Source organism: Poecilia latipinna, unplaced genomic scaffold (genome assembly GCF_001443285.1).
Source record: "Poecilia latipinna isolate Pla-1442-1.1 unplaced genomic scaffold, P_latipinna-1.0 Scaffold1007, whole genome shotgun sequence".
NCBI lineage: Eukaryota > Metazoa > Chordata > Actinopteri > Cyprinodontiformes > Poeciliidae > Poecilia > Poecilia latipinna.
This window is the reverse complement of record NW_015113623.1, coordinates 97485-122070: the sequence shown is the minus strand read 5'-3', so window position 1 is coordinate 122070 and position 24586 is coordinate 97485. Positions and strand designations below refer to the sequence as shown.

General features: G+C 38.2%; 1 protein-coding gene across 3 annotated transcripts in view; it reads left to right on the top strand.

The window, feature by feature from the left end:
- mpp2b (MAGUK p55 scaffold protein 2b) overlaps positions 1–24586 on the top strand; it is a 51228-nt gene that overhangs the window by 1880 nt on the left and 24762 nt on the right. For 2 of the 3 annotated variants that reach the window (XM_015050715.1, XM_015050714.1), the window contains exon 2: positions 11677–11756. In XM_015050715.1, coding sequence (XP_014906201.1) covers positions 11726–11756 — 31 coding nt within the window. In that variant the 5' untranslated portion in view covers positions 11677–11725. Of the gene's footprint in view, positions 1–11676; positions 11757–16337; positions 16637–24586 lie in introns of those variants that run through there. The other variant, XM_015050713.1, reaches the window with a different exon arrangement.

Sequence of the window (24586 nt, the reverse complement as noted above, 5' to 3'; positions counted from 1 at the left end):
TTGCTTTAATCAAACTAATGTAGACACAATAGGGTCCGTAACCTCAAATAAACAAAGTCCTGAAAATATCCCCCCATTTCAATCCAAAGTCCCAATCCAAAATGAAAAAAAAAAAAAAAAATCCCCCCCAAAAAGATGAGAAAAAATAGTGGTACCACCAAAAATCTGCAAAAAGGAAAATAAATTCCAGATCTCATCGGGAGTATCTTTCTTTCCCCTCAGTGGCGTCCTCTCGCACTGAGTGGCGTTTCCTGGGTGCAAGATTCCGATCCAGCTTCCAAACGCACGATCTGTGGCGCTGGGGCGAACTCTGACTGGCGTTTATGTCTTTTCTTTCATTTTTTTTATTTGTTTCAAACATTCATAAAGGCATATCTCCTGCTGCACAGATATGACAGTGTCATATCTGTGCAGCACACACACACACACACACACACACACACACACACACACACACACACACACACACACACACACACACACACATACACACAAACACACACACACCTTTTTATCTGGTTATCACAACCACGTCTAAAGCCAGCTTGATGCTGCCCAAAAATCAGTTTTAAACAGTGGAAACTTAGGATAATTCAACAATCAGTTGAAACTGCTCTAAAGAAACAGTATGCTTACTTTTAATTTATTTAGTCAAATATTGTGATTATGTTACAAGTTTCTTTGATTTTGCTCTTTGTAGGTATATGTTTGAGTAAAATGAACATTGTTCTTTTATTCTATAAACTACTGACATTATGTCTCTGAAATTCCAAGCAAAAAATTTTGTATTTATTTGCAGAAACTGAGAATTGATCAAAATAACGAAAAAGATGCAGTGCTTTCAGACCTCAAATAATGCAGAGAAAACAAGTTCATATTCATTTAGAAACAACAATAATAATATTTAAACTCAGGAAGAGTTCAGAAATTAATATTTGGTAGAATAATAAAGTGGTTCAGTGCAGTGGTCTGTTATTTAGTTCTGCAGCTGTATACATTACCTAGTGTAAGCATTGGTTTCATAAGTTTTATGTTGAAAACAAAAAAGATTTGGAAACAAAAAATTCTGTCTAATTTTATTTCACAATTTTATTTATTTATTTATTTTTTCAGTTTAGTTCCTAAAATATCAGAACTCACACATAATGTCATCAGACAGATTTTGTCTGATTACATTGTTTTAATATAATATTATTGTTATTATCTATAGTTATTTTTATTTTTTTCCTAAAAATATTCCAGTTATTCAGTATGTAAGTAAACTTTTTACCACATAAATTTTCTTTTACACTTACTTGAGTAATTTCTTGGACAGATACTTTCACTTTTACTTTATGAAATATAATATAAGTGCTACTCTTGCGTGAATGTAATTTTATAGATACTCTACCCATCACTGCATAAATTGTCCCTTAACAAGTTGCTAAGATACCGCACACTTTTGCAGGTTATGATGATGGATCTGACAAATCAGACCTTAAATTGTTTTCCTTTGAAGCATAATGCACACATTTTCAGTTCCTTTCTACTTCTAATATCACCCTGCTTCCTCCATCACAAAATAACTTTTGATGTGTGTTTGGGATAATTGTCCTTTTAGAACACAAATCCATCTGAGCTTTAACAGGCTGGATGTTATCTGAGGTAAAGTTGATTCAGAATTCCACCGACTTTGTTCAACGCGGCGTCACAATGGCCACAAAAAAGACCCTGACATGAGCAGCCTCTTCTTTTTGTGTGTTTGTTTCATTTATTCTAGAGACAGAATATCTAGTAGAGTTCAGAAAAAAAAATCACATAAAAGTTTGATTTACATTTCCTGAGAGAAATAAGTTGTTGGCCCCCTGCTGTTACTCACCCATTCAGCACACAGATTACAATCAGTCAGTTAATTACAAATCTCAGGATTTAACTCCACTCATTTCATCCCACCTTAGAACAAATTAACAATGCCTCTAATTTGTAACTGTGTTTATTATTGAATAGCAGATGTAGTTAGCTTTTTTCACTCCCAAGTTAGATTCGAAAAAACAGTTAGAGCATTATATGGCCCTGCTATATGAAACCTACTTTCCAAGATATTTTTATTAGAAACATATGCACACAATATTTTAATCTAGACCTGGTTTCTGTGAAGTGTGTGATTCTAGATGTGTAACACAGACACATGGTATTATTAAAGAATATTATGATATTGAATGAGTTCTGCAAAATTATAGCTCTAAAAAAATCTCTACAGGATGTAAAATCAAATAAAAACCCCTTCATTTGATTGTTTTAATTTTTTTTTTAATGTTGAATCTTAGTCACAGAGGCCTCGTTTCAGAGCTGTTCACTGAGATGAAAGAAACCTCTTCACCCTATCAGCTTGTTCCCTTTAGTAATCCAGGGATTTGCAGTATATTTTGGAGCCTTTGACAGCTCTGGGGGTTGGAGTTAAGATCATCACGCCTGGATGTACCTGGACAGAAACATTTCAGGTCCCGGCAGTTCCTTAAAAATTTAAGAGCTCTGCTTCCTCTAGTCTTTGAAAATATATCCTTCAGTCAAAAAAAAAAGAAAAAAAAAAAGATTTATTTCACACCTTTTCTTCCCACCAGAGCATTACATTTAATAATTTCATATGAAAATGGCAGAGTGACAAAGTCACACATTCAGAAAGATTGAAAGAGCAGACCATATGCAGCAAATTAGTAGATTTTTATTTAACACAAGCAGTTATTTGTTGGCAAATATCTGGTAGTTTTATTGAAGTGCTGCAGGTGCCTCACCATGTCAGCACTTAGTTTCAATGAGTGAGTCATTACAGCATCAAGGAGAGTTTCTGATCTGCTGTGTGTTTCTTAGAGTAGCGTTTTAGTTCAAGGTTCAGATCATGTTCCTTTTCATGAGAAATGTTAGTAGCAGCAAGGGCTGAAGCCAAGATGGGGACAGGGGCTATAAAGCTTAGGGCCCCCATACAACTACACACCCACCTGCTTGTTTATTTTCGAAAAACTTTTCATATATGTTGAGTCTACCTGAAAAAGCTTTAAATAAAGCAAAACTATATTGGGGCTGTAACGATTCCTTGAATGATTCGAGGACCTCAATTATTAAAATTCCTCCAGGAAAATTGATCTGCCCCAAAGCTTTGTTAAATTATGTTTTATTATTTAGCGCACCGTGTTCTGGTCAGGTCATTATTTGCGTTGCGCAGCGCTGTTACTTCTGCCTATGAGTTGTTGCTGAGTGGTAGCAGCATAACGTCCAATTCAAGTTCGGTCTGGGAGGATTTTATTAATTGATGATAATATCCGGGGTTTTATCATTTTTTTGGGGGACCAGTAAGCATCCTTAAATTGACTGGCTCGATCCTTGGTGTACGGCAGCTTTTCTCCTTCCCAAGCTGCTGCCTGGTAGCGCTGAAGAGTGACTTGTTAAAAAAATTAACAAACTTAATCCCATTGTTGAATGTAAACACATATGCTTTTCAAAGGAGTAAACATCAGATGTTAGTTATTGTAGATCCAAAACTTATAAATAATTTTGCACCTTTGCTGCATTATATGAAAGTCAGTTTTCAGTTTGTTTAGGGCTTGATTGAACAAATTTATTCTCAGTGTAAGGTCATGATTTGGCTGATTTTTTTCCAAATGCTTGCTGTATTTAGCCAAGTTTAATAAATTAAATAAAAGCTGATTTGGGGGCAGCAAAGTCAGATTTTCAGTCAGAATTTCTGGTGGACGTGTTTCCACTCATTATAAAAGCTGAGTTATAACAAGATGAATACTTTGTGTTGTGCGTTACATTTTCCAGTGCAATAAATTTATGTTGTAATAATTCTACCTTGATTAAAAAGAATAAAAAGGTCTCCATTTACATCAGCCACCTTTTTTTAGACATACCACATTTGTACTGTTGTTGAACTCAGTCCAAATGGAACAGAAGCAGAAGTTCAGTCAATCAGTAACATGATCAGTTGTTTTATTATTTTCATTCGTCGTCATGCTGCTGCCTGTATTAGGAAACCTTTCAAGAGACTGATGTCCACCTAAAACAGACCCAGTGATGGCCATGCTTTGTTGATGCTTGTTTCCCTTTAAAGCCACAGTTATGTTGAGGTTTTCTTCTCCGAGCTTTTCAGATCCTTTTACTGGTTCTTAGCAAAACAGCTCAAGTTCAGCCAGATTACAGGAAGAGCATCTGTGAACAGCAGGTTTCAAGTCTCGCCACAGATTCTTAAATGGATGCTGGATGTTGACTGTGTCCATTCTAATATAAAGGCATGCTTTCTTCTATTGTAGCTCTGACTGTCTGTCTGACTGCTTTTGTTGGTTTCCCAGCTTAAAGCTGAAACTGGTCCAGTTTTATGTCATTTTTTAGCGTCTATCTGTATTTTGCTTCCATCAACTTCACATAAACATTCCTGTTGTGATGTTCCCATGTTCTACCATGGCTGATGGACGGTGTTAGATTTAGAGATGCAAACATTTCAGTGTTTAATGACTTGACTTGATTCAGAAACAACTTTTAATTCAGAAATGATTTTGGATTCAGAAACCAATTTTTCTATTCAAGCAGTCAAGAAATTCTGTTTAAATTATGTGACTGATGAGGAGAAGTCAGTGTAAACAAATAGTACATTTATTTAAAACTATTCTATAAGGTTGCATACTGTATCAAACAGTTTATATTTAAATATAAATAGGTTTGTGCATAATTTACCAGTGTCAGGTTAGCTTAGCAGTCTGGCTATTTTTCAAAATAGAATTTTACAAAAAATTAAGCAGATTTTTGAGTTTTTTGATTTTATTTTTTTTTCAAAATTCCTAAAAATAGGAATTGCAATTCTCTATAGAAGCATTTTTTTTCTGCACTTTTACCGGACACCACTTTAAAAAAAAAACAGGAGGAGGACTACAGCACAGGGCATTCTGAGTAAATACAACCTAAACAAACGCTCGTGTCCAGCGCTAACAGGAAATATTTGCCAAAGGCAACGGAGAAGTCCTTCAACCAATAAAATATGATGCTACTCCATTTCTGTTTATTGTGCAGAATAAAATTGAAGTTAAGAATAACATACTACAGAGTAAGGACTAAATTTTATGTAACATGTATTTAATGATGGTGTAAATAATGAATATTGTTAGGCAGTTTTTAAGTTAATAAACATTTTTAGTTTGTTCCTCGTGTATCCGAAAGCTTAGCCAGTAGTTCATCATTTACAGTTATATTTTCAAGCCACAGTAAGGTTAGCTTAGTTAAAATTCACCAGCTACTCACTTTCCATTCTGTTGATGGCTGCCACCGAGCAGCAGCTCACTGTGTGCATTCATTTGCATGCGTAAAGCACCTTTTATTTTGAAATCACTGAACCGTGGAGCAATCATCCTTTCAATTATTTATTCTCTCCGTGTGCTGCGTCCCGTTCGGGGTCGTAGGGTCGGGCGGTCGGTCGGAGGCTGTCGCAGACGTCTTCGGAGAGAGAAAGGTTGCATTCAGGAACGACTGTCTGGCCATCACAGGGTCAGAACGCAGACAAAGGAGAAAAATAAGATGCAAAGAAAGAAACCTTTATTTTCTATGTCCGTTTATTGTTAACTGTACCAGGAGAAAATATAAAGTTTCCCAACACACATATATGTATAATATTTGCAAATAAAAAAACACACCATATCTGAAACCATAAATAAAATGGATTATGATGACTGTAAACAAAAAATACTCATCATCAGATTGGAAATTGAGTTCATTTTAATAAATCATACGATTTTCGTTTGTAACCCCCCCCCCCGCCCCCCCCAAAAAAACAAAAAAACAAATTCTTCCCACTTCACAATTATGAACCACATTGTGTTGGTCTATCACAGAAGATCCATAGAAAATCCATTAAGGGGCTAGTATTATTTGTTTTCCAGGCACATTGTGTCATGTCATCCCACAATCAAGTAACTATGTTAATGTCAGTTGTTATTAACATGCTATGTATATCAAACATGACTTAAAAGAAATTTTAATTTGTAATTTGAAGTTGAGCATCTGTCTCTTTAAGAAACTCCTGCTCTATTTGGAGCTCTGCCTCCAGAAAGTCATCACAACATGGCTCCTCTATTAACCCTTAAACAATGTTTTTACCAGCGTTTCACTGAGAAGTAGCTCCTTTAGTGAGCTCAGCAGATGAGCAGTTCTACCAGGTGTTTGCTAATTACTTGTGGCTAGTCTGCAGGAGTGAGTGGAGGAGTAAAAGGGAAGGGATGCAGACAAGAGAAATAATCAAAGCAACACTCCAGGTATATTTCTAAAGGAGTATCATTATAATATAATGTAAAGCTAAAAAACATTGATTTAATTGTGACTAATTGGACAATTGGAGGGTTGTGAATATTTTTGCAGTACAATGGAGTTCAGTGAAAAGTATTATTTTGTGTTTTTTTAAAATTCAAATTGCTTTTGGATTTGCATGTTAAATATTTAATAATTTTAAAATGTTCTTATTGAGCAACATGAACAAATAATTGGACTGAAATATTGGCCTCTGACCTGTACCTACAAGCTATCTCACAAATATTCAGATTGAAAGGAGCATCATATTATTAGGACCAGCTCACAACTTATTATTATTTTACGCATTTTCCCTTGTTGCCATGGCAAAGCGCCGGGGAAGGGGAGGGTGGGGAGGAGACAGCGAGCTCCTCCGTGGTTGTCTTGGATACGGTGGTTTTTCCATGTAAAGAAATGAGACGAGATGAACCTGTGGGAGCGCGGCGCTATTTTTAGGCTTGACGCCAGCATGCATGTGTGGATTAGGGCTCGTTTGGTTGCTGGTGCACGTGCGCTCCTGCGTGTAATGTGGCCGCAGAGTGAGGATGGCTGAAGGCGTTTTGTTTTCTTCTTTTTTTTTCTTTTTTTTTGGACGCCTGGCATATAAACACCTGAGCCACGGCTTGTGTGTCGTGGCCCCGGGACAAAGATGAGGAAGAAGGCTTTATTTGGACTTTGTTTGTCTCACATGTCTGCCTTCTCTACCTTCAGGGGCCTTGCTGAATAACAACAAGCACAATGAAGCAATTCAGCAATTCAGCAGACTTAATACTGACAGTATCAAACGTTCCGTTGAGACTGGTTATTGGTTATGTAATATTTGGATGATACCAGGTGTCCTAAAAATGGCCGCGGATATAATTTTAGATCTGTGAGCGTCCACATGACAGAAAGCCGGCACACAAAGCCGGCCTTTTGTTTTGACAGTCCGTGTGGAGATGATAGCAGGTCTGTGACTGTGATGTCACGGCTGCTGTGCTACTGAGCCGATCTCTTCTCTGCCATATGTGAAAGCGTGTGTGTGTGTGTGTGTGTGAAGGAAATCCAATGCAAGAGCAAAGACAGTTTGGATTCCCAGGATATATATCGCTCAATACCAAATCTGAGCACAATACAATGGATTATACTGTGTTTTAGGAACACAAACAGCATTTTCTTTAAGAAAGTGCAAATTGCTAAGATAATTCCACCATCTTTGACTTGTGTCCAATTCTTCCCAGACTGACATGAAAGAGGAGCGAAGCTGATGGAGATCCTGACCCACATGACCTTCTCCCAACCCCCTGGTGTGTCAGAGCAGCCCCAAAGGATGGCCGAGCGCTGCTGCAGTAGCTCTGATTATTTTTAATGAGCTCTGTCGTTTCGCATTGCAAACACAGGATGGCCTGGATCAGCCCCGGAGGACCGCTGTGTGCTGTGAAGGACGGCTTGGTTAAAAGTCCAGCCATGCAATGCCGGAATCAGGCGCATATCACTGCTTGGATGATAATTTTATAGACATTGTAAATGGTTATTTTAGCAAGCAAAATAAAAGTGACAATGATATTAGAAAAAGGTGATATTAGAAATATTTGGTAGAGTTGCTGTTTTATTCTCTCACTGATTTCTGCAAACACGTATCCAAACATCTTAGAGGCAAATAACAGGATCCCAGTGACCTTATGCTTTGTTTTGTGTATTTTAGTTGCAGTCAAGGACGTGTTGTGCAATGAACAGCAGATCTTGAAACTATCAACTGTAGATTTATAACAAATTAAATCAAACTGGAGCACAGAACAGGACGCTTTAATCTACATAATTGTTCCTGTTGCCAGAAAATTAGTATATTTTTTTATGTGCAGAGAAGATTTCATGTTAACCAAATATTTTCTGTCTTTGACCATTTTTTTAAATGGTGACGGAAAAATCTTAAGGCCATCCGTCATTTTAAAAGATTGCAGTTCATAGTCTTGAGCACTTGGATGCAGACATTTTCAACTTTATCCACAGAGCACAACAAAATCAATCAGTCAATTTAAAAAAAAATAAAAGATTTCCACCTTCTTGCTACCCGGGAGCCGACAGCGTGTTGAAGAGTTCTGGACAGGAAGCTTTGGAGCGCATCTGGTGGAGTGGAACCCTTGCTGTGGGTTTTCCTCTGCTGAAGTGAGGGCTTTGTGGGATCAGGAAACGCTTCAGAGAGTCTTTGTTGACATCTGATCACTTCACTTGGAGAAATGTTCCTTGATTTCAAAACTTTGGCTGAAGAGGTGCTTCTGCTGCCGAGCACAGATTCATTTTTCAGATCAACATCAACCTTGAGACATTTGGTTACGCACAAGCAGGTGAACCATTTATAACTTAAGTGCAATTGTTTAATCTTTTTGTTCATATGTAGTTATTGGGGCCACAGTCAGTGGTTTTTGTCACTAGTTGTGTTTCCATTGACCATAAAATTGTACAATTTGACATATCGTAAATAAATTTGCTTAATAGGAACACACCAAGTTTGAAAAAACTTTTTTTTGATAAAACGTTTTGGCGCTAGGCCGTATCAAATTGGTTTGTTTTGCAAAACTGCAAAGGAAACACCTTTACTGCATCACGAGTCATATGATGAACAACCAGTGTTAGCACTGAAAACCATGAAGAAGAAAATGGCTGAAAGCAGCTAGAGCATCATGGTGCAGCGCGTTTTAAAAAAAAATTATCATGTGAACAAATGCATTCACGTGCGATTTTTAATTACATTTCAAGAATGTAGGAAATGAAAACACAGCAATTCCAAGATTGTTACATACATAAAAAATAATTGTAATATTTTGGCCTTTGGGAAATAGTAATGATTGTGGTAATTCTTTCTGATCTAAAACATGAAATGTTTATTCTTATTTAATGTCAGACAATAAAAAGAAAACCATTGGCCTTTTTTAAATGATGAATGTAAACGTGGTTTTATCTGCAGTGTTACATTTTTAGCTATCCATATCTTAAACGAACAGTTGTCCAAGTTCACCATATCTGTTGTTTTTCTTCTCTGTGACGTCTCAACCTCTGAAGATGATGATTTGCTTGTGTCTATGAATATAGACAGTGACCCTGTGGTGACTGCTCTGTTTTGGCCGCATTATTGTTGGTTTTACAGGGTAACTATGGCTATGGCAACTGGGATCCAGTATCCTTGGATACAGTGGTATCTTCCCCATCAGCCGCACTCTTTTCTTCCTCCATATTGTTCTCTCCTCTTCATTTTTTCTTAAACAACCAGTGCCTTCTTTCATACAGCCAGTCTGATATTCACTGAAGTTGTTTTGAACAAGCGAACAAATCGTCTGCTGTTAGATATGGGAATACTTCCAGGTTTTAGATTCTGGAGTTGAAGGCATGTTGTGAAGCTGCTTCCTCATCTACTTTCATTTGAGTAAATATGTTGAGGCAGCAGGATTCTGTGATTTTAAATTTCTTCTTGTGATCATGTTTTCATCAGGCTGTAATATGTGCTGTAACAATGAATAATTATTAGTGGTGGGACTCGATTAGATTTTTTTTTTTTTAGCTAAATGCAGGCATAGTAATTAATTTAATGCAATCAACTGACAAAAAAGCAACTTCAACTCAAAAACATTTTTGCTGCTAAATTCTAGTATAAACAGACATGAGCTCATCAACAAAGATATTTGTTCTTAATCTGTTATTTAGGTTATTCAACCATCAGATTGGTGCAATGTGCTATTATGTATATTTAGTTTTCAAGTGTTTCAGGAACTTCTGATAATTCATGAAACTTCTTTAGAAATCTGGACTGTGGACGCTAACATTAGCATTGGGGACATCTGTGCTGCTGCTAAGTGTTTAGCATTAAGATGCTATTTTAAGTTTGAATAGCTTTGCTGATAAACTATCTCCTTTTAGCACAATTTAAACACAACAGTAGTCTTTTCCAGCATCCAGTCAGATTGTTTTATGAAGCAAAATTTAGCCACTTGTAGGTCAATAGAAGGAGCTTTATCATCCATTGCTGCTGATAACAGATGTTGCTTGTGCATCAGATTTATGGGTGTATCAGAAACACACAAATAAAATAGTTCCAGCTTGGGACTTTTGTATGTAAAAAGAAATTCGATTAATTTCGTAAAAAAAATTTAATGCATTATAATCTATGTAATTAATTAACCAATGTTAATACGTTAAAGTCTCGACCCAATGATCATAATTTGTAATTGATTATTTAAAAAAAAGATTAGTGGCATTTTAATTTTCTTTTGGTCAAACTAACAAGTCAGGGTGCCATCTGTTTATCATGAGTTACGCAACATTCACTCTCTATCAGGTACCTTTCTGATAATACCAGTTTTACAGAGCAATATGTGAAGGAATGAATCTGCATGTTCCCAGTGTTGTACACTGTTCCCAAACACTGCACAAATACACAGAATAAGCACAAACAACTTCTCTCCAAACCATGAGAATTTATCAACACACTAACCTAACCTAAGCTAGCAACACACATCTATGACTTTGAACCAAATTAATAATAAAACAAACTAATAATAAACTAATGACAAAAGGTAGAAAATTATGATGAAAGATAAAAAAAGATGCTTTCCATCCAGTCTGTAGGAGTTGAGCTTATTTTGTGTAATAGTTTCATTGTGTAGACATGCAAATCCTATGGATACCCCAAAATGCTTCCAGCTGTATTTACAGTGAAAGGTGGCTCTGCACCTTTACAAACTGTGATTGTAAATGTTCACCAAACACAACTAAAATTCAGATTTTGATTTATGAAAAGTGTCATGAATCATATCTTGGTGTTCAACTGACACTTAACCGTACACTAACGTTTGTGACTGGAATTAAGTTTTTCCACACTTGTTAAAGAGTTTTCCTAGATGTCAGTAAACAGAAGAATCTTCTTTAGACACACAGATCTTAAATTGAATGCTTATTTATCTCTGCCCGAGGCTCTGCCTTTCCTTTCATTTAACCTGAATTTTAAAGAGCTCTCCATTGACACATACTGAATCTTTCATTGTCTTGTTGTTGGAGATTCTCATTTTGTCTTGCAGCCTGATGGTAAATGGAGCAATTAGAGCTAACAGACATCCTTGCTGAGCTAATGTTAGCCAGCCTTCCCACTCATTCACCCGCTTGCTAGGTCTTTCCAACTGCTGTCTAATTGTATTCCCAGCGGATGTGACGGCTAAAACCAGACGCCTCCAGAGCAACTGGCTGCTCTATTCATAGGCCATAATAAAGCTCCCTGTCATGTGCCGGAGTTATTTCAGATTACATTGGAAATAGTGTGATTGCTGTTTGTTTTCTTTCATCCTTCTGTCATTGGATTTCTAATAGTGTCTGACAATAACCGTTTCTTCTTTTTTATTGCAGTTGATCTAAGAAGTTGTGTGAAGGATAACAGAAAGAGCCAGACTTCAAAATGCCTGTGGCAACATCCAGTTCGGACTCCGGTAACTATCTTGTTCTCTCTGTAGCTATCGGGTCTGTGTGTGTGTGTGTGTGTGTGTGTGTGCGCGTGCGTGTGCGTGTGTGTGAAGGAGATACTAGGAGGTTTGATACGCTTTGTGGTTGATCCCTCCTCTCAGGACGTGTATCTAATCTTCTGACTTTTAATATGACTTAATGAGGTGGCTAATGGAGCACTGAAACCCCTGCTCAGATCAGTCATGCCTTGAAGGATTTGCTGTCTTATAGGTTGAAGCTCTCAACTATGATTCAGGGCAAAAGGACTCAAAGCTGCAGTATGTAATGTTTGCAAAAGTATGCTACTATTGTGATCTGCAAAAATGCACCGCTCCTGGTCAAAAACAACCAATCAGAGCCAGGAGGCGGGACTTAGCTCTGTCAGTCAACTTCCTGTATGCTGTCCAGTCATTGGTGGCTATGCTAACTAGCATTAGCATTTACGGCATGTTGTGTGAGTGATTGACAGCGCTAAGACCCTCCTCCTCGTGCCTCTGATTGGTTGTTTCTGACTGAGTAAAGTAGTTTTGCAGTTAGTTCTATGAGCACTGGGAGAAGGGCAGAGTACCTCGATTTTTAAAACATTTTTTTGTCTCACATTACACTGTTACGAGATAGTGGTAATTTTAATAAATATGTAAAAAAAAACTAGAATTTTTTGTTTTAAATAAAAGTTACATACTGCAGCTTTAAGACTTTCCATTACAACTGAAAACTAACCAACAGTATGCTGCTGGGCGTCCGCAAAATGAGCGCGCTATATATATATATTTTATAAAACAATCTGCTTCAGAGAGCCTTACAGGATGGAGACATTAAATTCCAGAAGTCATCTGCTGGAGAGACAGAGTGCCAGGGAAGGAGTTTTACTGCCAGTAAAGCTGTGTGTGGAGTAAACTGTCAGTCTTGATTTGTACACGAAGTGCACTGCTCATACTGCATGACTGGCATTTTTAGTAACACACTGTAAATTATTTCTCCATTTCCGTTTATGTCAAGTTGCAAGTCAGACATGTAGAATGACTCCAGCAGGGTTAGAAGAACATGTTTTACTAAGCGGTTTAAATGTTCTGTTCGTTGAAAAGGGAACACCGTGTCCGCTCTGGCGTTGTTTTGATGCACTTCTGGAGTGTCACAAAGTGCATTTTCATTAATTGTAGCATTCATATTTATTTATTTTTTTAACAAATATCTTGTATTGATGAAGGGAGAGCCTGAACGCTGCACACAGCCCTCTCCAGCACATCCCATAGACTCTTAAAGGAACTATGATCTGTATTCTGTGTCTCGTTGGAGCACCATATCATAGTAATTATCCAATAGAAGACTTGTGCCTACTTGCTGAGTTAAATCCAGGTGAAGATTTTGTTTTTGGCCAGTCAACATATAATTTTAACTGGGAAAAATTTATACTTTTATAGAACTGCTAGTGACACACTGATCAAGTTTGTTTAATTTTCATGGAATAAGTTTGAACTGATGAGAGATTCTGATGCTATGCTATGCTAATAAAAAAATAAAGTTCTATATAATGCCTTTAATGTACTAGTATTTAGTCACAAACTTAAAATTTAAATGTAGAAAAAACTTTTTATTTAAAACAGACAATTTTCTCCCACTGTTACTAAAATAATCAATATTTACTATTACATAGTTGTAATGAACTGTACTTTGGAGTAAACACACTTAATGCACTGAATATTACACCTCTTGGCTGGTTTGCTCTTTATCAAGTAGTTCTGGGAGTCTCACATACTAACAGTGTTGGTAGCCTGCAGCCCGCAGCTTGACAGTTATTTCACTTATAGCTTGGACTTGACTGTACAGTACATGGACCAAGGCTTTTTGTTTTGTTTTAAGACACCAAACTATAAATGGTGTTTTAGCATTTTACCATGTCGATTTGTATGATGTTATCATGTGTATAAAGGTCACATTTAAAACCTTGCTTTATTTAAACAAAATTCTTCTATCAGCCCAGGAGCAAACAGCTAAAAAACTCCTAATAACCGCAGCCCAATCAAGTCTGTTCAGCTGCTCCTGCCTGCAGCTCAGAACCTTTAAAGGAACCCAATCAGCATTCACTGAGGTAAATGCAGCGTTTTCATGATTTCAGCAGTCCAATCTCGGTGGAGCCACAGCTTACCTTTTCTCTGTTAACACATCTACCAACCACTGACAAGGTTACTGTGCTGAATGAAGGGTAATACAGTTCAAATCAATGGAGCTTTATACCAGTGCATAGAAATTACTTCTTTTTAACCTGATTGCTCTTTAAATCACAATTTTAAACAATTTGAGCCTATTTTGTGATGGATTCAAATCAGCCCTGTTTGGTCCCCTTCAATCAAACTCCAGTCCGTTTGACCAGAAAGTCCGGTTTGTTTGGGAAGGTGTGAATTCGCAGTCAGACCAAAAACTCGAACTCTAATCCACCTGAAAACCTCGGCCTCGGTTCGGATGAAGTGAACTCTGGTAATGTGAATACATATGTGAAAGCCAAGCGGACCTGAAACTGTTCCAAAAGCAGCAAGTGAACTATAGCATAGGGCATTCTGGGTAAATACAACCAAAACAAATCCTAGAGTCTAGCGCCAGCAGGAAATATTGCTTGTGATCTTTTACCAAAGACAAACAAGGAATCCTAGAGCTGCTCAAATCTGACATTACTCCATTTTTGCTTCCATTTTGTGAAGAAGGAAGTTGGGTCCGTTTCATCTTCGGAGGGTTTCCTTCAGTCTGTTTGGATTTATAGTCAAAACCAGGAGTGGTGGGATTGTGATGTGATGCACAAAAATAGACTTCTTTTACAAGTTTAGAATTGTAATTTTCAGCCAATTTTTATGTCTAATTTTTCTACTGGCTTCTACTGGGCAGAATTATGATGCACTCCACGTCAATGACGCAAACGTTGGATGAAATGTGACATGACCGTTCAGACTACAGACACTTTGAAAGCTATCTGGCACATATCTGATTTAGAAGTGGTACAAGTCTGATTTTTTGGGGAGTGCAAAGGTCGCAATTGGGTCATTCAGACTGCCATGAAAAAGTCGCATTTGCCTGGCGTGTGAATGTAGCCATAGACAGACAGAATCGGACATAGAACGGTTACCTACTGCATTGGGAGTTAGTAACCATAACAACAGGGTGGTTTTTACAGGTTTGGCATGTTTGTCTTTCTTTGTTGTTGTCAACTTCTGAGAACCTGTAGTAGAACATCAGAACTGTTCTAGAACAATGCCTGGCTGTACTTCTTCTGCTAATGCTATTGCCACATATGGGCACTCAATGGGTTTCTCAAAGTTTCTGTCAGCATTTCTATTTTGTCATCTATGCGAATTTAGAAGGAACAATTGATCATGTTAAGAAGAAAAAATACAGTCCTTAAAGGGGCAGTACCATGTGTTTTCCAGCCACATAGTGCCACTTTATAGCAAAATAAAGTAGCTTTGTTACCTTCAGTTGTTATAAAGATGCTGTACTTATCAAATACGAATTAAAAGAAATTTGACTTTAAAATGTAATGCCTTGAAATTGGGCCTCTGTCTCTTTAAAAACTCCTGCTCTTTCTGAAACTCCGCCTTCAGGAAGTCATCATAACATGGCTCCTCTAGTAACCTTTTAACAATGTTTTTACTAGTGTTGCACTGAGAAGTACCTTGTATAAGGAGCTCAACAGATACACAGTATGCTAATTGCTTCTGGCTAGTCTGAAGGAGCTGAGTGGAGGAGCTGCAGGATTGGGCTGCTCTGTGAGGTGGAAGTTTTAAAGCTTGAAAACGGCAGCTCAGAGGAGGAGCTTTGGTCCCATCAAGTTACAGCTGAATGGTTGCCATGGGACATTAAAGGATTTTTCTCACATGCTCGAAAGAATCAAGGAAACACGCCAAGTATGTTTTTGATGAGAGAATAATATTATAGCAAGATGTAAAGCTCCAAAAAGTAGATTTTACATGTTTCTGCTACTTTAAAAATGTCATGAGTAGTTCATATGGGATCTAAATCCCTGCTAAGCATGATTTTAAAACATTTTATAGGGGTGCTTTAGTTATTTCAGCACAGAATCCAACACATTAATAAATAGCTATGAAAGATTTACTGTCCCACTGGGATGGCTGGTTTGGGATTACTGTTATTTCCTCAGTTGAACTAGAAGTATTATCTAGGGAGAAGGACGCCTGCGGATCTTTGGTCTGGTCTGGAAGCCATCTTGCTCCTGGTTTCTGACATGAATGGATGGATCAGGAACCTCCATATATCCAGTTTACTTCAGACCAAATGGCAGTGAAAAAAGCCAGATACAGTAGATTTTCTATGTATTGGTTTCATGTGATTCAGGTTCTTAGTGCCTAAAATGCAGAACATTAGCTGATGCACAGTCTACACCTCCTTCCTCCTTGCCCCAATCCTCTGCGGATCTTTTCCTTAGTTGACCCCTGCAGAGAAAACTGGACAGAAAATTCTCCTGCCTCCCTCCCTTCCTCTTCCTCTAGAAGGCACCATGCTTCCTTCTCTCTGCTCCTCCTCCTCTCTCTTTACTCACCCATCCCTGCGCCGTCCCTTTTCATTCATGCAGAAGAGGAGCCTCTCAGCCTAGGCGCAGCATCTACACATTCATGTTGAGAGCAGGTAGGGGAGGATGTAGAGAGAGCGAGGATCTGTTCTGGACGGAAGAGGTGAGGATCGGTGACAGAAAGACAAAGGGGGAGATCTTACCCGGGTATCGGGCGTGTTGCTGGGAGTGCGTGCCCCGTGAGAGAGGAGTCGCTCAGCATGGCTGGCAGCCCGTTTGGGAGGCTCTCTCTGGAGGAGGACGACTCAGCCAACTCCTTGGAAGGAATAGAAGTGAAGCTGTGCGGGGAAGGTAAGAACCAGGCTTGTACCGACCGGCTGGCTCAGAGATCTTTGGATGGCTCACCACGGAGTGGAGAGGAAGAATGCTACACAGAGGTGTAGATCATAGCGAAGAGGATGAGTGGATTCAGGCAGCAGCTTGCTGGTGGAGCTGCTGGTGTTGGGTGGCCAGTTGTTTTAAATTTGCCTAGTACCTGCTCTGATGTAGTGCTGGGATGAAGATGAGCGTAGACAAGTTGGAACCGGTGGTGGTGTGTGTACAGCATGCTGTAAACATGAAGGAGGACGGAAAAGAAACCCTCTTTTACCTTACTGAGGTGTCACAGGACTGGTATCAGAATCAGAGCAGGGGCAGGTATGAAATTCTTACTGTGTCTTAAACTTGAGGAAAAAAAATGCATGAAACTGTAAAAACTGTAGAACATGATCTATCTGGTTTTAATTTGAACTGAATTATTCCATCTGCAGCCAATACAAAGTACAAAACATGAATTACTACAGCTAGAATGGTGCTAACTATAACAGATATTTAAAGAGGCAGTGTTATGTAGAAATTAACTTTTTGAGATTTACATCATGTTATTATGTTATTACCTCATCAGAAACATACCTGGAGTGTTGCTTTGATTCTTTCATGCATGTCATGTTTGATATACAAATCATTTTTGTAACAACTGAAGGTAATGTAGTTACTTAAAGAGACACTGTTTTGCTGGAAAACATATAATACTGCCCCTTTAATGGAAGCAAAAGTGGGCGTGGCCAAACATCTCTACGGTGACCCCTAAATTGAGACAGGCCAAATCATACTTTGTACAGATCTGCAATTGCTACATAGATTTCTCCCAAATGAAGAAAAAACATCTCTTGGCTGTATGTCCTAAAATGTACAGGATCAAAAGGTCACTTTTTGCAAGTTTTCACATGTACTCACCTTGAACTTTAACAAACTCATCCTATGGACATTGAGCCATTGGCTTCATCTTTGGTCATTACTCAGGGAAAAGGGATGGGGGATTAAAGTGATCAAAATCTTGGGTTTTTGTGCATGTCTAGGGGCGTGCCTACACCTACACGCCAAAACATTCAAAACTGTAGAACTTGCATATAGAAAGTACACATTGCACCAAACACAGTATGAGTCATTCATGTTGAATTTTCAACAATGCTATGGGCCAGGGGTCGCCACATGGCCGGAGCTTGCAGCTATTTTTAAAACTGGATTTTGATACATAGACTTGAACTTGCAGCATCATGCTTGGGAGGGTGCAATCCTGGAAGACTCTATGATTCATACATCTGGAGAAAACTGACTGCACTTCTGATATCAAAAGGATTTTAAGAAAAAGGAACAGCTTCGAAACTAAGTGTAGAACAATGTTAGTTTTTAAAACTCAACACTCTTCACATAGTTTAAAATCTGTTGAGTGCAGATCCAAAAATAGTGGTAGTTCGCTTCTGATGTGAATGCAGACCAGCCTCGATCCAAACCAACTGCAGCGACTATGCAGTTATGATTACGATATCATAGCTGAGCGTGGGAATGCTGGTTTGGGAATGCTGCAGTTTCATCTGTTGAACTGGAAGAGTTATGTAGAGAGAAGGACGTCGGCGGACCTTACAATTAGAGAATATTATTCATGCCTAATTATCTAGTGGAAAATCAATAGCTGTGTTTCCATTAGCCATAAAATTACAAAAATTTATTTGCTTAATGGAAACAGAGATTTTGAAAAATCCTGTCTCTTTCTAAAACGTTTTCATGCTCAGATGAGGTGGTTTTTCAATTGTATCAAAATCGATGTATTTTGCAGTGGGAACACTCTTTCATCACAGTCATGTGATCAGAAGTTAGATGTTACTACTGATGGAAATGACAAAAAGATGACCAGAAGCATGTAACTGTTTACATCCGTCTGCCATGATTTTTAAAGAGGTATGACGTGAACAAACGTATTCACGTGTGATTATAATTTCATTTCCTATTTAATGGAAACACTGCAATTGCCAAAATTGTTTTATCGACATTAGCAGAATATCGACAAAGACCACATTTGAAATGGAAACAAAGCTAGTGAGATAAGAAGCTCTTTATAGAAGTAAAGCATGGAGAAGAAAACAAACAACATGGCAGATTCTGTTAGAGATAATTCTGTGTTTGTTGTACTGAATAATAATGGCTGGATAATGTTTGCTTTTCCACCAGGGGAACCCCCATACTTTCATAAATAATTAATGGATTTCATCAATAATAAATAATATTGCATTTCTTGCAACAGTATTTTTTTTTAAACGCCATTGCTTTGGCCCCGTCTCTGTCGATTCATGCATGCAAATACCTCAGGACACCAGCTGAGGGGATTAGAAACAAAAAACAACTAGTTTATGGTGTCATGTTCAATGAGACAAGGCTACAAGCTTCATCACATCACTTGCCAAGCCCACTGTGTGTCACATAATGCATGGCGTTGCAACGTATCCTCTGCTCTCTAATGTAGCCTGACAGGACCGCGGTGACAGCCATGATGAATCACATTTTCTGTCAAAGCAGTCTGTCTACCAGTTCAGGGTGAGTGCATGTGTGTGTGTGTGTGTGTGTGTGTATGTGTGTGTGTGTGCTCCTTTTGGTTGAAGACGGTGTAGAACAGACCTTTGCTGCATTGCACATTCACAGTGAGTAAAGACGGGGATCATTCAAATGCACAAGTGTTCGGATCAGAGAAGCCTGAAAGTGTCAAACTCCCAAACTTCACATCCTGCTCTGCCTTTCTGCTCCCAAAAACCTCACGCTGTAAGAGAAACCCTTTGAAGGCGAGTGAAGCAGCGTCCAAACAGAAGTTGATGGATCGTTGAGTGCACTGTGTTGGTAGGATTAGACTGTCTAAAATAATTGTTGGGGTCTCAACAGAAAAGGACAATTCAATTTGGTTCTGGCTCAGAGTGTCTGATAAGGCGCTTCAATGATCTCATTGAAATCTTTCATTCACAGCTGGATGGAAAACGTATGTAGAGTCATACAGGGACGCACCGATCCACTTTTTTCACTTCCTATACTGATACTGATATCAGTTTTAGTACCGGCAGATACCGATCTGATACAGAAAAACAGTGCAGAATTGACATTTTTTAAACACAGACATACATGCATCGAATTACAAATTAGGAATTGAACAGTCAATGAAAAATAAATTATAATAAAAATGGACTAAAACATCAGGTTTTTCAAACATGGCTGGCCAAACATGTAAAAGTAAACTGCACCCAACCTTCTTTCAAATGGTTCAGAAAGTGGATTTAATGATTCTAAACAAAATGTAAAATAAATAAAGCATGACGTTGCTCAAGGCACAAAGAATTAGACTGAATAGATCTGCCCTAAATCTGTCATCAATACCTGATCTAGAATTATTTTCAATATCGGAACCGATACAGATATTAATATCGGATCCGTGTGTTTCCAGAGTCAAAGTCATAATGGCTTTCACTGAAGCCATTATGAAGTGGCTGCCTCATACCAGCCACTTCAGCAGATAAAGTTGGCAGCCCTTAACCTGCATTTCTACTGCCACACAGATGAGGTGTGATTAGACTGCCAAATGTCAACATATGAGCCAAGTCACGTCTCCAGAGGTGACTTTAATGGAAATGCAAATCTCGCCAGATACCAAAAAGTTTAAGTTGGCTCCAGGACTAAACGTGAAAAGCTTTTTGCTTCTGCCATTGCCTGGATAATTCATGTGTAAAATATCACAACTTCAACTTTACCTCAAACCTCAGGGCTTTGGTTGAACAAATGAACAAGATTATTGGGTCAGTTTGGCCAAATGTTCATATCTAATTCTCCCATAAATGCATATGCATTATGTTATAAATTCTTCAAGCAGTCTGATGTCTCATGTCTATGCTTTTATTTTGAAGTGCTTCCTTTTATTTTGAAGGAGGTTTGTTCTGTTTATTTTCTTCTTCCTGATGTTCATCAACTGGTCTGTTTTCTGTTTACTGTTGAGACCAACAATTATTGATGATGTGAGTAGTGGTATTAGTCATGTGACATGAATAGGTGGATGCTAATTATCACTGCTGACAGAGTTGTTTAGCTGCTGGTATATTTCTATAGTTTTGTTAATGTGTTTTGTTCTTAATGTGGCTGATTTTTATTAAAACAATCTAGCATTTAACCGCTAATTTTTGAGCGTTGATCAGTTAGAGCTAGATTGATGCCAAGTTTTGCATCATTTTTTACTTACTCGTGAATTGTTATATTTACATTTTTTGCAATAGTAATTTTGAACCTTTATTTATTATTTCTGTATTTTCAGAAACTGCTTAAATTTATTTGCACTGTTGACATAATTCTTCAGTAAACCTCTTTAAACACCTGATGACCAGCGTGTTTTCTGACCGAAGCCCTGTAGTGGTCAATTAAGAAAATCCTGCAACAGAGATCAAAATCCTCAACACATTGGAAACAAAGCATATTGTATTAGACATTAAACAATGGAGAAAATTGGGTCAAATTTCTTATCAGGGAAAATGAGTATCAGGCTATAAATATTAGTAGCAGTATCTGCTTCAGTAAGCCGTTTTACCTTGTATATTATAATAATGATTAAAAAACAGATTAAAGTCTATGGTAAAAAAAAAGAAAAAGAAAAATGTATGATTAAAAAAACGTATCAATTAAATTTTAATATTTCTGCGTTTTTACTGACAGAGAGATGTAGAGCATAACTGTATGCCATATTTCCACTGTCTTTGTGCTCACCCAGCAGATCCAAGCAGAGGGAAAAACACCTTGTGTTCTCCTTGGAAAGCAAATTGGTTTGAGTTGCTCTTTGGATGCAAACAGACTTTAATGTCAAAAGGCAGCAATGAACCCACCTTTATTTTCATGCCACAGTCGTCCTGACCTATGAAAATCTTTCCACCAGGAAGAGGAATGTGTGCATGGTTATACATGCTGCAGATTTAGAAGGTCAAAAATGACCAAACCATGAAAAAAAGGAATTTTAATGGTTATAAATGGGTTGTTCCTTGGAGCCTGTTGGCATTCTGCATCATGCAACTTGAGCTTGGACCAAACCTTAGAACTGAGGTTCAGGCATAAACCAAAATGTCACTTTTTCCTACCGACTGGTTATTCAAGACTCACTGAAAGGAAGTCAAGATCACATTGTCGGCAGTGTGGATGTGGATTTATGTGATAACCCAACACAATAAAGAGCATAATTGTGAATTGGAAAAAAAAAGGGATAAGTTTAATATTCTTTTTGTTCTACAAATAAAGATCTGGAAATTAGAACATGCGTTGAAATACATATTATGTTGAACCAACAGAATGTTTCTACCAGCTTGCAGATCTCACCAATTCTTCCTTCCAGTTTAGTGCAATCTCAGTCAGATTGGACAAAGAGCATCTGGGAAAATCAAGGTTCAAGTGTAGCCACAGATTCTCAGTTGATTTACTTTGACTGGACCAGTCCACCACTGACACTCTTTCTGTTAATTCAAGGTTTATTGTCCTGCTGGAAGGTGAATCTCCACCACAGTCTGAAATAATTTGCACCTCTTACTGCAGCTCCATCCCCATTATCTGACACCACTGTGGTTCACAGGAGGCATGATGTGCTCAAGGTGATATGTGCAGTGTTAGCTTTGGTATTTAGGCCGAAAGTTTCACATCCGTCCACTTTCTTTCCCTTATTGGTGTTGGGAAGGTTACTGGTGCATATCTCCAGCTAACGTTCCAAGCAAGAGGCAGGGTCACCCTGGACAGGTTGCCAGTCTGTCGCAGGGCAACACAGAAACAGACAGGACAAACAACCATGCACACACACTTACATCTAGGGAGAATTTAGAGAGACCAATTAACCTAACTGTCATGTTGTTGGACTGTGGGAGGAAGCCAGAGAACCCAGACATGCACAGGGAGAACATGCAAACTCCATGCAGAAAGACCCGGGCTGGAAATCGAACCCAGACCCTTCTTGTTGCAAGGCAACAGCTCTACCAACTGCACCACTGCACAGTTTCACATTTGATCTCATATTACTAGAACAAAGGTGTGTAGCCACTGTTGGGGTTGATGTGAGGTGTTAGTTTTTCTACCAGTTTAATTTAAAGAAGAGTTTTCTATGTCTCCTTAATGGCTTCTTAATGGAAAGCTGGTAAAAAAGGGATAATAGAGGAGCCATGTTGTGTTGACTTCCTGAAGGCGGAGTCTCGGAAAGAGCAGGAGCTTCTTAAAGAGACAGAGACACAATTTCAAGGCGTTAAATTACAAAGTAAGGCTTCTTCTAAGTCATATATATATAATGTGCCTTTTTATAACACCTGAAGTTAACATAGCTACTTGATTATGCTTATAAAGTGGCACTATGTGGCTTGAAAACACATAATACTGCTCCTTAAAAACGTAGAATTTTCCCACCACTGTTGCATTCTCTCATAAAATCCCAGTGAAATACATCGCTGGTTGTCATGCGATAAAAATCGACATGGATACGTTTTCAGCACACCTTAACGCTGCGTCTGTCTAAAAATAAATGCAGGTAATTGAATGAACATTTTAGTTTTCAAAAAGCTTTGGTTGGCCTTGTTCATGCTGAGCAGATGAGCTTAAAAGTCAAGCCTGTACAAGTAGCTCTCAAACACACAGACCGGGCCAGTGAAGCACCGTGTGCTGCACACTACACAAGCCCACACACACTTCAAACAGCAGCCTCCTAACTCATGTGGACGAGCTGCAAGAAGATTTGACATTACTCACACACAACAGAACAGGATCCATTTCATTCCGTGCATTCTGAGTCCTCTATACGCCAGAGGAACGTTGTCCTCTGAATTCATAAAGAAGGCAGGTTATGCTCTGCAGATGCATCAGGTCGGGGAAAAAAATCACCTTTCCTGTGGAATAAAAAGTCATCATATTCCACAGTCAGAACTTAATAAGTCTGGAACATGCCACAGCGGAACAAACTGTAACCCCCGTTACCTGTATCACCAAACTGATCCGGGTCGTTCGTTTATATCAGTATGCAGTCTGAACACTTTGAAGATTTCATCTTTTGCTCCTTAAGGGAGTTATAGCAATTATAATTTGCTGTAGAGCTGAGGACTGAAGGAGCGAGTTTGAAGGGTTTAATAATGCGTTGAAGAGGTGTCTGTTTTCAGGCACTTTTTTTTTCTCCCCCCAAGGATAAACTCAATATACTCAACTGACAGTTTAATAGCGCGTCAGTGAGCTAAGAGAGCAGTAACATCAGCAGGGAGTATTTCAGGGGGAAAAAACCCAACTTCAGTAATGTGTTTTCACTGCCTGAAGCTGACATTTTTAACTAGAGTATTTTGTGAATGAGAAAGTAAAATTAAATGTCACATTGATAAATTCTCACTTATATGCAAATCAGAAACCTTTTTGTTATCCCCCCCACATTTACTGATCAGTTATAAATTCTGGGTACTAAATGTTTCCACTAAGAATCAAACACTCCTGTCTTTTAAAGCTTAAAACATTTGTTTTGGGGCACTTCATATTAAAAGGAAGTTTGATTTAAAGTCCTTCACAAATCATCTTGATCCTAAAAATATAGTTTCTGCCTCCAACGTTGGGGAAAGTTTTCATTTTCAGGCTAAAAATAAATATAATTCGCACCTGTTTTTTTTTTTTTATCAGAAATTTGAACCGTCCCAAAAACCATAAAATGTTGTTTTATCTCCCTCAAAGGTTAGATTTGCAGACTTTTAAATTAGAAGAGTTTTGAAGTTTCTGTCAGGCCTTTCAGCTGACCCTGAAGATCCTTCCCACTGTGTTTTGAGTAAAGGGAGGCTGCAAAATATTAGATAATGAATGATTCATGACTGAATCTCTTAGTAGAAAATAATAAATATTTTGAAGGTCAAAACATCTTTGGATCCTGCTGGAAAACCCTCCATCTCTCAGAATGTTGTGAGCATAATG